Source organism: Heloderma suspectum, chromosome 2 (assembly GCF_057233095.1).
Source record: "Heloderma suspectum isolate Gila_16-S chromosome 2, 16-S_ref, whole genome shotgun sequence".
Classification (NCBI taxonomy): domain Eukaryota; kingdom Metazoa; phylum Chordata; class Lepidosauria; order Squamata; family Helodermatidae; genus Heloderma; species Heloderma suspectum.
The window spans coordinates 226,427,889-226,445,436 of NC_139459.1; the positions used below are offsets into that span (position 1 = coordinate 226,427,889).

Here is a 17,548-nt window from a genome sequence, read left to right on the forward strand (position 1 = left end):
GGAGCTAAAGTATCTCAACCCTCTTTGAACCATTTCATCTGTAATGTTACATTACAGAATCATTTGACTAATCAAATGAGTAACTAGTTTTATCTGAGGAACCCCATTTTAAGTTGGACTATACATCATGTTTTGCCAGGATATCATCTGATATATTGGCCAAAATGATAAGCCAGAATTCTGGAGAATCCTGGCTTATCATTCATGAGCGAGCATGCTGTGCACACTGTGTGATTGCTCTTGCTTGGCTCTTCTTGCCGGTTGCAGCAGTTTCAGTAACCTGAAGCTCATCAGTAAGTAGTAACTCATCAGGAGGGAAAAGCTTAGTGCTACATCCAAACCCAGCTCCTGGCTTGTTGTTCCCTAACAAGCCAGGAATTGTAAGCCAAATTTATCCCTGGATTTCAGGCTCTGGCTTGTTAGGGGAGTGACAAACCAAGAATTTTGGTTGAACATAATGCTAAGCTTTTCCCTCCTGGTGAGTTCCTGGTTACTGAAGCCTCTCTTGCTCACGGGAGAAGCCAAGCAGGAGTGATTGGAACGATAAGCAAATATTCTCTGGAATTCTGGCTTATTATTTTGTGCAACTATATAGTTGGTAAGAGGAAGTAAGAGATCTGCAGGAAGGCAGTAGAAGACTGTTTCTTCTTTTCTTGCGAACTCAGTAGTTACAGCTACTTGCTGCCTTCTTTTATTGTTAAAGTTCTGGTTTTGTGGTATATTCAGTGTTTATGTTATAAATAATTTATATTTGCTGTTCACTACCCTAGAATCTGTTGGATGAGGGTGGTATACAAATGTGTTAAATAAAATAAATTAACTGTCTTCCTAAGTCTGAACTCCCATTTTATTACACCAAGGCCAGCATATTCCAACAAAAAAGAAATCTTAGCGTACAAATCCTTAAACATTATATTTCATACATCCTCCATTTCATTGCTTCATACCTGTTATGTCATATTAACCATGTGTTTATCATTCCTTAAAAATCAGAACGAGACACAGGTAATGGTTTCTAAACAATTTGCACTAAAACATAATATAAATGCCAAGTTCTGCACCTATGAAAAAGAAACCAAATGCACAGTTACAAGATGGGGGAGACTTGGCTCAACAATGCTACAAGCGAGAAGGATCTTGGAATTGTTGTCGATCACAAGCTGAATATGAGCCCACAATGTGATGTGGCTGCAAAAAAGGCAAATGCCAGTTTGGGCTGCATTAATAGAAGTATAGCTTCCAAATCCTGTGAAGTACTAGTTCCCCTCTACTCAGCACTGGTTAGGCCTCGTCTGGAGTACTGTGTCCAGTTCTGGGCACCACACTTTAAGAAGGATGCAGACAAACTGGAGAGGGTTCAGAGGAGGGCAGCGAAGATGATCAGAGGACTGGAAACAAAGCCCTATGAAGAGAGACTGAAAGAACTGGGCATGTTTAGCCTTGAGAAGAGAAGACTGAGGGGAGATAAGATAGCTCTCTTCAAGTACTTGAAAGGTTGTCATAGAGAAGAAGGCCAGGATCTCTTCTCAATCATCCCAGAGTGCAAGACACGGAATAATGGGCTCAAGTTACAGGAAGCAAGATTCTGGCTGATCATCAGGAAAAACTTCCTGACTGTTAGAGCAATACAACAGTGGAACCAATTACCTGGGGAGGTAGTGGGCTCTCCCACTCTGGAGGCATTGAAGATGAAGCTGGACAGCCGTCTGTCAGGGATGCTCTGACTTGGATTCCTGCATTGAGCAGAGGGTTGGACTCGATGGTCTTGTAAGCCCCTTCCAACCCCACTATTCTATGATTCTAACCTGTAGATAATTGAATGGGCTTGTCACAGCTTTTTGTTCATATTTATACAAAAATGTGCACTCCATAGAATGTTTCAATCTTTCAGTATCGGTGAGGTTACCATTTGTAACATGAAAGCACTAATGGCAAAGGTTTTGTGAGGATAAGAGCATAAGAACTGTTTTGCAAGATCTGAACAAGGTCCATCTAGTCTAGAATTACTTTTCCAGTGATGGCTAGCCAGATGCCTCTAGATAATTATAGGCAGGTTATAAAGTTGTTGACAATCTTGTGTTGTTTGTCTCCAGCATCTGATAATGGGAAAGATGTGTTCTGTAAATGGAGGGTCTATTATACTTTAGTTGTTCACAGATTTATCCACTATGAATTTGTTGCGTCTTTTAAAATGGTGGTTTAGGCTAATGATTATCATCTTCTACATGAATTAGTGAATTCAGTAAGTTCATTATGCATTGCATGAGGAAAAACCTTCTTCCATCTGCCCTGAATTTGTTCCAGATCAAATTAATTAAAAAGTGGTTTTGCACACTGAAGGAATTATAATAAACAGAAGCTTTTCAGGAATTTTAGGGAAAGATTCCTACCAATTTCTAAGTCCTGTTGATTTTAATGATTTTAATGCTTAACTCTCTTGTTAAAATCAATGGAATTTAAAAGTGCTTAACTTCAGCTGCACCATGTGCTAGATGTGTCTGATAACTAACTGCTGTTTAAAACTATAAATAATGATACAGATAAACAATAGTTTACATCAAGCATGGATGATGATTAGTAAAGCAATGTACCTGTTCTTTAAAGACCTGCCTGGTGAACATTGTTATTCCCACTAGCCTTGTAAAATGATGAGGCTTGTAGTAGAAGATGAAAAATATTTCAAGGAGTCTGAGGGAGTTTATTACAAATCTTAGGGGTTTCTAGAGATTGGCTTGCCAGTCTACATCAGTAGAAGGTCATAATGATAAAAGTGAACTAACAGGAGAGGAAGTCAGTCTAGCATGGCGAAATGACAGATCACAAACAAGCACAGGACACTCTAACTCTCCCTGCCTTTAACCAAGACAGGGCCCCTTCATACTTAAAATGTGCTGATCATAGTGGCGTGTATCCAGATTTCTGTGTGCCATAAGCAAAGAGCAAGAGGGAGCAAGATGTACCATGCTTGAGGGCACTGATGGGGAAAGGAGTGAGTTTAATAAATAAGTTTTTTTCTTGCTCAGAAAAAAGGAGGGCATGTGATACGGTGGAAGGAAAAACTCAGGTTGTTCAGTCAAACCTTACCTTAATTTTAAGAAAATAAGAATAGCCATGCTTCATCAGACCAAGGATCCAGCTATTCTTTTCACAGTCTCACCTGCATCCCCTCTTGTCCCCCAACTCTCCAGAGGTTGCAGAGGGATGCAGTGCGGAGGAGAGAAAGGGAAAGTTCCCTGTGTGACCCAGATGTCAGCTTGTGTGATGTTGGACAGCACCCATGTGTCCTCAAAATGTGATACACAATGAGATGCTGTAAATTTTATTTAAGTCACTTAATTGAGCAAACGATAAGAACATGATAGGTAATCAGCTAGGAGCCCAATCCAATGCATGTTGTTCAGAAGAAAGTTCCACTGATTTCAGTGGGGTTTACTCCCAAGTACTTCTAAGTAAATATGCTTAGGCTTGCATTATAAAAGGGTCTTAATTAATATACAGGAAGCTTATCCAGCACTCAGGAATGCAGAAAGCAGAAGTACAGACCTTAGCCAAATGCCATTAACATTGTTTTTACACAATTTTCATGGATCTGCCAAGTGCCTAATTATGATGGGTTGAATATATTGTGTGTTTGTTCTGAAATGAGTATCCTGAAATGTAAAAAAAAAACACAAACTCCTACTAGCTGTGTTCCAGTGTCACAATAAACCATGATGGGAGAGAGATGCAGTGACCCTTGGCCTGGGTGCTTCCCTGCTCTCCTTCCCTCCTCCAGCACAGTCTTGAGGAGGAGTTCAGAAGTTTTCGTTCCTATTTTTTATTAAATGTAGCTTCTCCTTTCACAATACGAATCCAAGGCAAACCATTCAACATCACAGTAATTCAAGTCTATGCCCCAACCACTGAGGCCGAAGAAGCTGAGGTTGATCGGTTCTATGAAGACCTACAACACCTTCTAGAACTAACACCAAAAAAAGATGTCCTCTTCATCATAGGGGATTGGAATGCTAAAGTAGGAAGTCAAGAAATGACCGGGATAACAGGCAGGCATGGCCTTGGTGTACAAAATGAAGCGGGACAAAAGCTAATAGAGTTTTGCCAAGAGAACATGCTGATCATAGCAAACACTCTTTTCCAACAGCACAAGAGGCGACTCTACACATGGACGTCACCAGATGGTCAATATCGAAATCAGATTGATTATGTCCTTTGCAGCCAAAGATGGAGAAGCTCCATACAGTCAGTAAAAACAAGACCTGGAGCTGACTGTGGCTCAGATCATGAGCTGCTGCTTGCAAAATTTCAGCTTAAATTGAAGAACGTCGGGAAAACCACTAAACTGTTCAGGTATGACCTAAATCATATCCCTGATGAATATACAGTGGAGGTGAGGAATAGATTTCAGGGATTAGACCTGATAGACAGAGTGCCTGAGGAACTATGGACGGAGGTCCGTAACATTGTTCAGGAGGCAGCAACTCAAGCCATCCCAAAGAAAAAGAAATGCAAGAAAGCCAAGTGGCTGTCTGATGAGGCTTTACAAGTAGCTCACGAAAGAAGGGAAGCGAAAAGCAAGGGAGAAAGGGGAAGATATACCCAACTGAATGCAGAGTTCCAGAGAATAGCAAGGAGAGACAAGAAGGCCTTCTTAAATGAACAATGCAAAGAAATCGAGGAAAACAACAGAATGGGAAAGACTAGAGATCTCTTCAAGATAATTGGAGATCTCAAGGGAACATTTTGTGCAAAGACGGGCATGATCAAGGACAAAGAAGGCAGGGACCTAACAGAAGCAGATGAGATGAAGAAGAGGTGGCAAGAATACACAGAAGAACTATACAGGAAAGATCTGAATGTCCCTGATAGCCATGAGAGTGCGGTCACTGAACTTGAGCCGGACATCCTCGAGAGTGAAGTCAAGTGGGCCTTAGGAAGCATTAGTAACAACAAAGCTAGCGGAGATGACAGTATACCAGCCGAGCTATTTAAAATCCTAAAAGATGATGCTGTTAAAGTGCTGCATTCAATATGCCAACAAATCTGGAACACTCAACAGTGGCCACAAGACTGGAAAAGGTCAGTTTACATTCCAATTCCAAAGAAGGGCAACGCCAAAGAGTGTTCAAACTACCGCACAATTGCGCTCATTTCACATGCCAGCAAGGTGATGCTCAAAATCCTACAAGCTAGGCTTCAGCAGTATGCGAACCGAGAACTACCGGAAGTGCAAGCTGGGTTTCGAAGAGGCAGAGGAACTAGAGATCAAATCGCCAACATTCGCTGCATCATGGAGAAAGCAAGAGAATTCCAGAAAAACGTCTATTTCTGCTTCATTGACTACGCTAAAGCCTTTGATTGTGTGGATCACAACAAACTGTGGCAAATTCTGAAAGTGATGGGAGTACCAGACCACCTTACCTGTCTCCTGAGAAACCTGTACGAGGGTCAAGAAGCAACAGTCAGAACCGGACATGGAACAACCGATTGGTTCAAAATTGGGAAAGGAGTACGACAAGGCTGCATATTGTCACCCTGCTTATTTAACTTATATGCAGAGTACATCATGAGAAATGCCGGGTTGGATGAATCAGAGGTTGGAATTAAGATTGCTGGGAGAATTATCAACAACCTCCGATATGCAGACGATACCACCCTAATGGCAGAAAGCGAAGAGGATCTAAAGAGCCTCTTGTTGAGGGTGAAACAGGAGAGTGCAAAAGCTGGTTTGAAACTCAACATTACAAAAACGAAGATCATGGCATCTGGCCCCATCACTTCCTGGCATATAGAAGGGGAAGAAATGGAAGCAGTGACAGATTTTACTTTCTTGGGCTCCAAGATCACCGCAGACGGTGACTGTAGCCATGAAATTAAAAGACGCTTGCTCCTTGGGAGGAAAGCTATGGCAAACCTAGACAGCATAGTAAGAAGCAGAGACATCACCTTGCCGACAAAGGTCCGTCTAATCAAAGCTATGGTTTTCCCAGTAGTAATGTATGGCTGTGAGAGCTGGACTATAAGGAAGGCTGAGCGCCGAAGAATTGATGCTTTCGAACTGTGGTGCTGGAGAAGACTCTTACGAGTCCCCTGGACTGCAAGGAGGTCAAATCAGTCCATCCTAAAGGAAATCAACCCTGACCGCTCATTGGAAGGACAGATAATGAAGCTGAAGCTCCAATATTTTGGCCACCTAATGCGAAGAGAAAACTCCCTGGAAAAGACCCTGATGCTGGGAAAGACTGAAGGCAAAAGGAGATGGGGACGGCAGAGGATGAGATGGCTAGATAGCATCACGGATGCAATGAATATGAACTTGAGCACACTCCGGGAGAGAGCGCAGGACAGGAAGGCCTGGCGTGCTATGGTCCATGGGGTCACGAAGAGTCGGACACGACTGAACGACTGAACAACAACAACTCCTTTCACAAACTGACAAACTGGTTAATCTTAACTATGGTTTGTTTGAAACAATCAACTTCAAACCATAGGCTATGGTCCTATGGTTATAGGCATGTTTCAACAAAGCATAGATATGATTAACCACCGTTTAAGGCTTCGGTGTAATCCTAAACTGTGGTTAATAAAAAACAGAAGTGAAAGCTTGTGATTGCCTTGCAGCTGCACTGGAGGAGGGAGGAGGATGTGAGCTTGAGATTCATTGAAGCTCATTCCCTTCATGATAAACCATGGTTTATTGTAGTGTCTGAATACAGCTACTGAGTCATTCTTGGATATTTTTGTCTTGTGAAATTAGGTTTCTAATCATCTTAGAAATGTTTGCCATTACACTTTTGAAATAATATATCTGTAAAGGATAGAAGGATAGAAACTTGGGGCATGATTTATCCCGCTGCAGGAATAGATGTTGTCCCTCCAGGTCTTCCCTCTGTTGCAGGAAGCCCAGCACTCCAACCACAGTTTGGTGTTGTAGCTGAAATCTACCCTGCTATTCCACATGAACAAACATTTAGGCCTTTAAAGTATAGGAAAAATGTGGTGAGGAAGGCTCCCCCACCCTTGCAGCAACCTTTGGCCATTTATAGAACTTTTTCTCCTTTGAAACACTAGCTTGCTTTGAAAGATATACATTTCTTCCCCTCAAGCACAAGAATGTATATTTCCTGTTTGTTTAAGTATGTTTTGTTATAGAAAATTCAAAACAGCTTCTCTCCCACAGCAAGGCTGTCCTTCCTCCTTCATTATGTTTGTACAGTCTCACAGAACTGATGTACAATGTGGTAGGGGAAACAAGGGGAAACTGATCTCATTGCTACAAAACATTTATCAACTGTATGTTGATTATCTCTATTCTTCTCATACAAACACTTTACATACAGTTCATATTTCTTATTCCAATTTTTTCACAGTTGTTCCTGTGATTTTAAAAGGACTGACCTATGATGAGAAGCGGGGAGCCTGCAGTGTTGGCTCTAACGTACGGGATTCTGCTTGCTATGTATGTTGGGCTTTTGCTCGTGCTTATGACCCCTTGGAACTAAGGCCATTTGTTAATGAAATTGCAAGGTAAGTTACTACTAAGAAACCTTTTATTTATCTGAGACAGATTTCAGAAAATGAACCGTGTAATAAAATTGCATTTTAATGAGGCTTACAGAACAAAGACAGCACAAAAGAAATGAAAATAATCTCCCTCCCCACTGCTTTAAAAATAATTTGGTAAAACAGTTCAGTTGTGGAACCTATTATTGATGTACTTCTGACATGAGTGAAGCTGTCAGAATGATAATTTGTCCTTCATTTTCTTAAAAAAAAGTTTGTAGAGTTCTTAAAATAGAAAGGAAAATCAAGCTACCCTTTAGAAAAAAGCCATTCTCTGTTTCAAATGTTCTCAATTGCATCTGGATCAGGGGTGGGTAACTTGGGGGTAGGGACCAGGGCCACTTTCCATCCCCACCCCCCAAAAAACTTCCTCACAGGCTGCACTCCTGCTCTCATGCTGCCAAACTTTGGCAGTGTGGTGACAGCAAAAACTTTGGTGGTTTGCTGATGAATTTTGGGACCAAACCAGAGGGTCAAATTAGGTACAAATTTAGCTTGTTTTCAAGATACATTTCTACCTTCGCAGCCTCCATTATGGTTTGCTGCCAAAATTAAGTGGCAAACTAACTTTGGGGGGGGGGCATCAGCTGCATTTGTGGGGGCAGCAGGAGCTGCAATAGAGGCCAGGGGAGCTGCATGCAGCCCACCCCTAGAATCATAGAATAGTAGGGTTGGAAGGGGCCTACAAGGCCATCGAGTCCAACCCCCTGCTCAGTGCAGGAATGCAAGTCAGAGCATCCCTGACAGATGGCTGTCCAGCCTCGTCTTGAACGCCTCCAGTGCGGGAGAGCCCACCACCTCCCTAGGGAATTGGTTCCATTGTCGTATTGCTCTAACAGTCAGGAAGTTTTTCCTGATGTTCAGCTGGAATCTGGCTTCCTGTAACTTGAGCCCATTATTCCGTGTCCTGCACTCTGGGATGATCGAGAAGAGATCCTGGCCTTCCTCTCTGTGACAACCTTTCAAGTACTTGAAGAGTGCTATCAAATCTCCCCTCAGTCTTCTCTTCTCAAGGCTAAACATGCCCAGTTCTTTCAGTCTCTCTTCATAGGGCTTTGTTTCCAGTCCCCTGATCATCTTTGTTGCCCTCCTCTGAACCCTCTCCAGTCTGTCTGCATCCTTCTTAAAGTGTGGTGCCCAGAACTGGACACAGTACTCTAGATGATGCCTAACCAGTGCTGAGTAGAGGGGAACTAGTACTTCCCGGGATTTGGAAGCTATGCTTCTATTAATGCAGCCCAAACTGGCATTTGCCTTTTTTGCAGCCACATCACATTGTGGGCTCATATTCAGCTTGTGATCGACAACAATTCCAAGATCCTTCTCGCTTGTAACTTTGTTGAGCCAAGTCTCCCCCATCTTGTAACTGTACATTTGGTTTCTTTTTCATAGGTGCAGAACTTGGCATTTATCCCTTTTAAATGCCATTCTGTTGCTTTCTGCCCAGCACTCCAATCTATCCAGATCACTTTGAATTTTGTTTCTGTCTTCCAAAGTATTAGCTATCCCACCCGATTTTGTGTCATCTGCAAATTTGATCAGCATTCCCTGCACCTTCTCCTCCAAGTCATTAATACAAATGTGGAAGAGCACTGGGCCCAGGACTGAGCCCTGTGGTACCCCACTCGTTTCCTCTCCCCAGTTTGAGAAGGTCCCATGGATAAGCACTCTTTGAGTCCGATTCTGTAGCCAACTGTGGATCCACCTGAGAGTTGTTTCATCTAGTCCACTTTGAGCTAGTTTGCTCATCAGGATATCATGGGGCACTTTATCGAAAGCTTTGCTGAAGTCGAGGTATATGATGTCTACAGCATTCCCACGGTCCACAAGGGAGGTTACTTGATCAAAAAATGAGATAAGATTCGTCTGCCGGGACTTGTTTTTGACAAATCCATGTTGGCTTCGAGTAACCACTGCATTGTTTTCAAGGTGCTTACAGACGGATTGCTTTATCATCTGCTCCAGAATTTTCCCAGGGATTGATGTCAGACTGACTGGTCTGTAGTTCCCAGGTTCTTCCTTTTTAACCTTTTTGAAGACAGGGACAACATTAGCCCTCCTCCAGTCATCTGGCACTTCCCCCGTCCTCCATGATTTCTCAAAGAGAATAGACAGCAGTTCTGAAAGTTCTTCTGCCAGTTCCTTTATGACTCTAGGATGCAGTTCATCTGGCCCTGGAGATTTGAACTTCATTCAAAGTAATTAAGTGTTCCTTGACCATATGCCTGTTGATCTCAAGTTGCAATCCTGCCCCTTCAGCCTGTACTTCACCTTTGCCAGGGGGGTCATAGACCCTCTTTTGAGAGAAGACTGAGCCAAAGTAGGAATTGAGCACCTCTGCCTTTTCTTTGTCATCTGTTATCATTTTGCCATCCTTATTTAATAGCTGAACAACCATTTCTTTCCTCTGCCTTTTACTATGCACGTAGCTGAAGAAAGCCTTTTGTTGTTTTTAGCATCCCTCGCTGACCTCAGCTCGTTCTCAGCTTTAGCCTTCCTGACACCATCCCTGCAATTCTGTGCTACCTGCCTGTACTCTTCCTTTGTTACTTGGCCTTCTTTCCACTTCCTATATGTGTCCTTTTTTGTTTTCAGGTCATCCCTAAGCTTTTTGTGAAGTGTCGCTTGCCGTCTTGTCCTTGATTGGGTGGCCGGTAGTAGACTCCGACCACCAGGTTCCTTTTATTCTTTGCTCCATTTATTTTGATCCATATGCTCTCGATGGGGCTACCAAGCTCATCCTCCTGTATTTATGTGCAGAGATATGTATTGTTCACATACAGTGCAACCCCACTTCCCTTTCTGTTCCTCCTGTTCTTTTTGAACAAGTTATATCCTTCAATTGCTGTATTCCAGTCATGAGAGTCATCCCACCAAGTCTCAGTTATACCTATCAAGTCATAATTTCCCTCCTGTATTAAGAGTTCAAGTTCGTTCTGTTTGTTTCTCATACTCTGGGCATTAGTATATAGACATTGAAGACCATGTGCTTCATAGTCTGGCTTTCTTCCTACATGTGTCTGAAGACTATTATCGGGCACTATCAGAGCTGTTCTCTCTGTTGCAGTGCATGCGCCTACGTCCATTGTTACCCCCAACTTTACATCTCCCTTCCCCGTAGGATTCAGTTTAAAGCCCTCCTGATGAAGTTCTTCATGGTGTGGCCAAACACATTCTTCCCATCCTTTGTTAGGTGCAACCTGTCCCTTGCCAACAGCCCATCTTCGAGGAAGTATAGCCCGTGGTCCCAGAATCCAAATCTCTCTCGTCGGCACAACCTCTGTAGCCAGTCATTCACCCGGAGTATTTTTCGTTCTCTTTCTATCCCTCTTCTAACTACTGGAAGGACGGATGAGAAACCTATCTGGGCCCCAAAGTTCTTGAGTTTCCTTCCCAAAGCTTCAAAGTCTGACATGATTTCTTCGTGGCTCCGCTTGGCGGTATCCTTTGTTCCCACATGGATGAGAAGAAAGGGATACCTGTCAGTGGGCTTTATGAGTGCAGGCAACCTTTCAGTCACGTCTCTAATCCATCCTCCCAGGAGACAACATACCTGGCGAGTACACGGGTCTTCACGACGTACTTGGGTCTTGATCCCATGCAGCAAGGAGTCTCCCACTACTACCACTCTTCCCTTCTTCTTGTTGTAGGCCTGGGTTTCATCGCCTCTGTTCGACTGACCTTCAGCCTCTTGCTCACTCTCATGTAGGTTCCCCTGTGATTCTTCCTCTGTAGGCTGTCCTCCAGTCTCATCCGCAAGTACCTGGAATCGGTTCCACAGCTCCACGGCTTTCACTGGTGCAGAGTGGCGTCTAGTTCTTCTAACTGTCACCCTTTTCCAAGGAGTATCTCTACTCCATTTTGCTTCACCTCAGCATTTCCCACAGCCTCATCTTGCTGTTGCTCTTCAAGCTTCTGGTCTTCCCTTTGCTGCTGTAGTTCCCCCATTCTGTCCAAGAACTCTTCGTGTTCTCTTATTCCCCGGAGGGTCGACAGTCGCCGCTCCAGTCCACTTACCTTTTCTTCCAGCAGCGTGATCAACTTGCACTTGTTGCAGGTGTAGGCCATGTTGTTCTCAGGCAAGAAAACAAACATTGCACACAACTTGCAGGTCACCACCACTGGAGAGTCTTGTCCTTCCATTGCCTCTTTTCCCTTTTTGTGTCTAGCTTTGTGATTGTTCTAGACTAGCCTGTGCCTGCTCCTCTGCTCAGTAGAGGTTAAAAGCAGAGTCCCACTGGTGTGGAAGTGTGTGTTACAAGACAAATAAATGAAAAAAAGTTAGTTAAAAGATAAAAAAAATGAAAAAAAATGTTAGGGGCCTCCCCCTTGACCTCCCCTGGCCAACTCCTGCTTGCTCCCCCTGTTCGCTCGCTCTGGTCACTCACTCTCTGGGAGCTTGCTTGCTTCTGTAGTCCCTGGACCAGCTGGAGCAGCTTGCTCTGCTCTGCTCTGCTCTGCTCAGCTGGGAGGCGGGAAACCTGATCTAGATGGCTTGATAATTTCATGTTGTTGCAGAAGTTGTGCAGTAGACCTTAGCAGTATCTGTTAGAATAACATGAGGGTAATTTTGAGCATATTATGGTTGCCTTGCCTGAGAACTAAGAGGTCTTTCCTCTTTAGTCATCTGGGAGTAATTCCTAAGGGTCCTCAGTAACACACTTCACCCTTATACAACACATTTTTTGCTTTAATGTCATATGTAAAGAGAACATCATCCCAAACAATCTTACCTGCAGAAATTTCACAATCTGAAACATGTGCTACAGCTAATTTTGTGCAATCAGTTTTTAAGCCAAAGGCTAAAGGTATAAAGGCCTGAAATCTACCCACAAAACTTTCATTATCTGCTTATGGGTCCCAGCTTGCCAGTGCACTAGATGAAAATGCTTCAATATATCTTATTTCTGAGGGGAAAAAGTTCTTCTAATGAGGCCATATAGCTATATTTTTCAATTGTATTAACGTAGTGTGGGAGCTCAGTAGTAAAGCTCCATGCTGAGAATCAGGAAGCTTTACAGCATGACACACAGTTTCGCCTGTATTAGCACACCTTGATTTACAGCCAATAACAGTAATCGCATGCCTTTTCTTTCTTGTCTCTTAGTTCTAGCTTTAGGTGTGTCAGTTTTTCTGTCTGAGAACAGTCATCTATTTAGCCACAAACAAATTGTTGCTACCTCTTCAGAAATGAAGAATTCAGTATTGTGGAGCAAATCTCTGGTTCATAGTTCTGTTGATTTTATTTTAATTTCAGCTAACTGATCTCAGGTGGTGATTTAATTTCAAAATAGTCTTGATTAGCCATCTCGGTCCATCTATCTATGACTGTATTGTTGCAGCTGTTTTATTTATTTAATCAATTTATGTACTGCTTACCATATCAAAAGATATTTCTAAGCAGTTTACAGAAATACTCTCTAAGAATAAATCATAATAAATATAAAAACTCATTAGTTAAAATGTTTAAAATATATAAAACCACGAAACTAATAAGCAGATTAACTGAGCAGCACAATCATTCAGGGAAGGCTTTGGTAAAAGATGTGTCTTTAACAGGCACCTAAAACATGCCACGTTTGCTGCCTCCCAAATACCAAGGGGTGGACATTCCATAAGGTGTGCACTACCACGGAGAAGACCCACCTCCAGGTTGCTGCCAGATTACAATCTGCAGGTCGCAGTTCAACCTCAAGGCCTCCTCTGATGATATTAGTGATTGCCCAGGTCTATACTGGAGAAAGTGATCTGTCAGGTAACTGGTCCCAAGTTATTCAGGGCTTTATATGACAATGTTGTTGTTCAGTCGTTCAGTCATGTCCGACTCTTCGTGACCCCATGGACCATAGCATGCCAGGCCTTCCTGTCCTGCACTCTCTCCCGGAGCGTGCTCAAGTTCATATTCATTGCATCGGTGATGCTATCTAGCCATCTCATCCTCTGCCGTCCCCTTCTCCTTTTGCCTTCAGTCTTTCCCAGCATCAGGGTCTTTTCCAGAGAGTTTTCTCTTCGCATTAGGTGGCCAAAATATTGGAGCTTCGGCTTCAGTATCTGTCTTTCCAATGAGCACTCAGGGTTGATTTCCTTTAGGATGGACTGATTTGACCTCCTTGCAGTCCAGAGGACTCGTAAGAGTCTTCTCCAGCACCACAGTTCGAAAGCATCAATTCTTCGGCGCTCAGCCTTCCTTATCATCCAGCTCTCACAGCCATACATTACTACTGGGAAAACCATAGCTTTGATTAGACGGACCTTTGTCGGTAAGGTGATGTCTCTGCTTCTTACTATGCTGTCTAGGTTTGCCATAGCTTTCCTCCCAAGGAGCAAGCGTCTTTTAATTTCATGGCTACAGTCACCGTCTGCGGTGATCTTGGAGCCCAAGAAAGTAAAATCTGTCACTGCTTCCATTTCTTCCCCTTCTATATGCCAGGAAGTGATGGGGCCAGATGCCATGATCTTCGTTTTTGTAATGTTGAGTTTCAAACCAGCTTTTGCACTCTCCTCTTTCACCCTCAACAAGAGGCTCTTTAGATCCTCTTCGCTTTCTGCCATTAGGGTGGTATCATCTGCATATCGGAGGTTGTTGATAATTCTCCCGGCAATCTTAATTCTGACCTGTGATTCATCCAACCCGGCATTTCTCATGATGTACTCTGCATATAAGTTAAATAAGCAGGGTGACAATATGCAGCCTTGTCGTACTCCTTTCCCAAATTTGAACCACTCGGTTGTTCCATGTCTGGTTCTTACTGTTGCTTCTTGACCCTCGTACAGGTTTCTCAGGAGACAGGTAAGGTGGTCTGGTACTCCCATCTCTTTCAGAATTTGCCACAGTTTGTTGTGATCCACACAATCAAAGGCTTTAGCGTAGTCAATGAAGCAGAAATAGACGTTTTTCTGGAATTCTCTTGCTTTCTCCATGATGCAGCGAATGTTGGCGATTTGATCTCTAGTTCCTCTGCCTCTTCTAAACCCAGCTTGTACTTCCGGTAGTTCTCGGTTCGCATACTGCTGAAGCCTAGCTTGTAGGATTTTGAGCATCACCTTGCTGACATGTGAAATGAGCGCAATTGTGCGGTAGTTTGAACACTCTTTGGCATTGCCCTTCTTTGGAATTGGAATGTAAACTGACCTTTTCCAGTCTTGCGGCCATTGTTGAGTGTTCCAAATTTGTTGGCATATTGAATGCAGCACTTTAACAGCATCATCTTTTAGGATTTTAAATAGCTCAGCTGGAATACTGTCATCTCCACTAGCTTTGTTGTTAGTAATGCTTCCTAAGGCCCACTTGACTTCACTCTCGAGGATGTCCGGCTCAAGTTCAGTGACCGCACTATCATGGCTATCAGGGACATTCAGATCTTTCCTGTATAGTTCTTCTGTGTATTCTTGCCACCTCTTCTTCATCTCATCTGCATCTGTTAGGTCCCTGCCTTCTTTGTCCTTTATCATGCCCGTCTTTGCACAAAACGTTCCCTTGAGATCTCCAATTTTCTTGAAGAGATCTCTAGTCTTTCCCATTCTGTTGTTTTCCTCGATTTCTTTGCATTGTTCATTTAAGAAGGCCTTCTTGTCTCTCCTTGCTATTCTCTGGAAATCTGCATTCAGTTGGATATATCTTCCCCTTTCTCCCTTGCTTTTCGCTTCCCTTCTTTCTTCAGCTACTTGTAAAGCCTCCTCAGACAGCCACTTTGCTTTCTTGCATTTCTTTTTCTTTGGGATAGATTGAGTTGCTGCCTCCTGAACAATATTATGGATGTCCGTCCATAGTTCCTCAGGCACTCTATCAGGTCTAATCCCTGAAATCTATTCCTCACCTCCACTGTGTATTCATAAGGGATATGATTTAGGTCATACCTGAATGGTTTAGTGGTTTTCCCTACGTTCTTCAATTTAAGCTGAAATTTTGCAATAAGAAGCTCATGATCTGAGCCACAGTCAGCTCCAGGTCTTGTTTCTACTGACTGTATGGAGCTTCTCCATCTTTGGCAGCAAAGTACAGAATCAATCTGATTTCGATATTGACCATCTGGTGATGTCCATGTGTAGAGTCACCTCTTGTGCTGTTGGAAAATAGTGTTTGCTATGATCAGCGTGTTCTCTTGGCAAAACTCTATTAGCCTTTGCCCTGCTTCATTTTGTACACCAAGGCCATGCCTGCCTGTTATCCCGGTCATTTCTTGACTTCCTACTTTAGCATTCCAATCCCCTATGATGAAGAGGACATCTTTTTTTGGTGTTAGTTCTAGAAGGTGTTGTAGGTCTTCATAGAACCGATCAACCTCAGCTTCTTCGGCATCCGTGGTTGGGGCATAGACTTGTATTACTGTGATGTTGAATGGTTTGCCTTGGATTCGTACTGAGATCATTCTATCATTTTTAAGATTGTACCCCAGTACTGCTTTTCCCACCCTTTTGTTGACTATGAGTGCTACTCCATTTCTTCTAAGGGATTCTTGGCCACAATAGTAGATATGATGGTCACCTGAATTAAATTCGCCCATGCCTGTCCATTTGAGTTCACTGATTCCCAAGATGTCGATGTTCAATCTTGCCATCTCATGTTTGACCACCTCCAGCTTACCTTGATTCATTGATCTGACATTCCAGGTTCCTAAACAATATTGTTCTTTACAGCATCGGATTTTCTTTTCACCACCAGACACATCCACAGCTGAGTGTCCTTTCGGCTTTGGCCCAGCCGCTTCACTCTTTCTGGCGCTACTTGGAAATACCCTCTGCTCTTCCACAGCATTATATTGGACACCTTCCGACCTGAGGGGCTCATCTTCCGGCATTATATCTTTTAGCCTTGTGATATGTTCCATGGGGTTTTCTTGGCAAGAATCCTGGAGTGGGTTGCCATTTCCTTCTCCAGTGGACGACATTTTGTCAGAATTCTCTGCCATGACCTGTCCGTCTTGGGTGGCCCTGCACGGCATAGCTTATGGCTTCACTGAGTTACGCAAGCCCCTTCGCCACAACAAGGCAGTGATCCATGAAGGGGTTATATGACAATAGCAATACCTTAAACGTCCCTTGCTAGCTAATATTTAGCCAGTGCAGTTGCTTCAACACTAGTATAATATGTTCTCGGACAGGCATCCTACTGAGCATTCTGGCTGCTGCTTTCTGCACTAGGTGCAGCTTCTGGACCAGCCACAAGGGTAGTCCCACATAAAACACATTACAGTAATCTACATGTTACCAATGCATGGACTATAATGGTGAGGCTGTCCTTGTCCAGGAAAAGGCATAGTTGACATACCAAATGAAGCTGGTAATAGGCACTCCTCACCACAGAAGTCAGTTGGGCTTCTAATGACAATTATGGACCTAAGAGAACCCCGAAACTACTTACCTGTGTTTTTCTTTAGGGAGTACAGCCTCATCTAGAACAGGAAAACTCCCCAATTACTGTACCTGGAAACCACATACGCATGGCATCTCCATCTTGTCAGGATTCAGTCTCAGTTTGTTCGCCCTCATCCTGTCCATGACTGTATCCAGGCTCTGGTTCAGAATGTGCATGGCCTCTCCTAATTCAGATGTCACAGAGAAATAGAGCTCAGTGACATGACACTTCACCCCAAATCTCCTAATGACCACCCCATCAGCTTCATATAGATGTTAAATAGTATGGGCACAAGATGATATCCTGTGGCACCCCACAGCATAATTGCCAGGGTGCTGAGGCACAGTAACCCAATGCTGGCTTTTGGAAATGTCTCAGTAGGTAGGAGCGCAGCCACTGTAAAGCAGTGCCCTAACTCACAGATATTATCCAAAAGAATACCATGGCTGAGAGACCAAGCAAGATCAAAAGAGTCACATTCCCTCTGTCTTTTTCCCACAAGATGTCATTTATTAGGGGTGACTCAAGCAGATTCTTACCAGAACAAGGTTTGAACCAAGACTGAAATGGATTGAGATAATCTGTGTCCTCCAAGAGCATCTGCAGTGCACAGCCACCACTCTCTCAAGCACC

At 43.3% G+C, this 17,548-nt stretch overlaps 1 protein-coding gene across 13 annotated transcripts in view; it reads left to right on the forward strand.

Moving 5' to 3' along the window:
* Positions 1 to 17,548, forward strand: part of TBCD (tubulin folding cofactor D) — a 219,903-nt gene that overhangs the window by 88,806 nt on the left and 113,549 nt on the right. For all 13 annotated transcript variants that reach the window (XR_014788321.1, XM_084838327.1, XM_084838329.1 and 10 more), the window contains one exon: positions 7,368 to 7,524. Coding sequence is in view for 12 of the 13 variants with exons in the window: in XM_084838327.1 (XP_084694453.1) it covers positions 7,368 to 7,524 (157 nt within the window). In the remaining variant the exon portion in view is untranslated. The remainder of the gene's footprint in view (positions 1 to 7,367; positions 7,525 to 17,548) is intronic.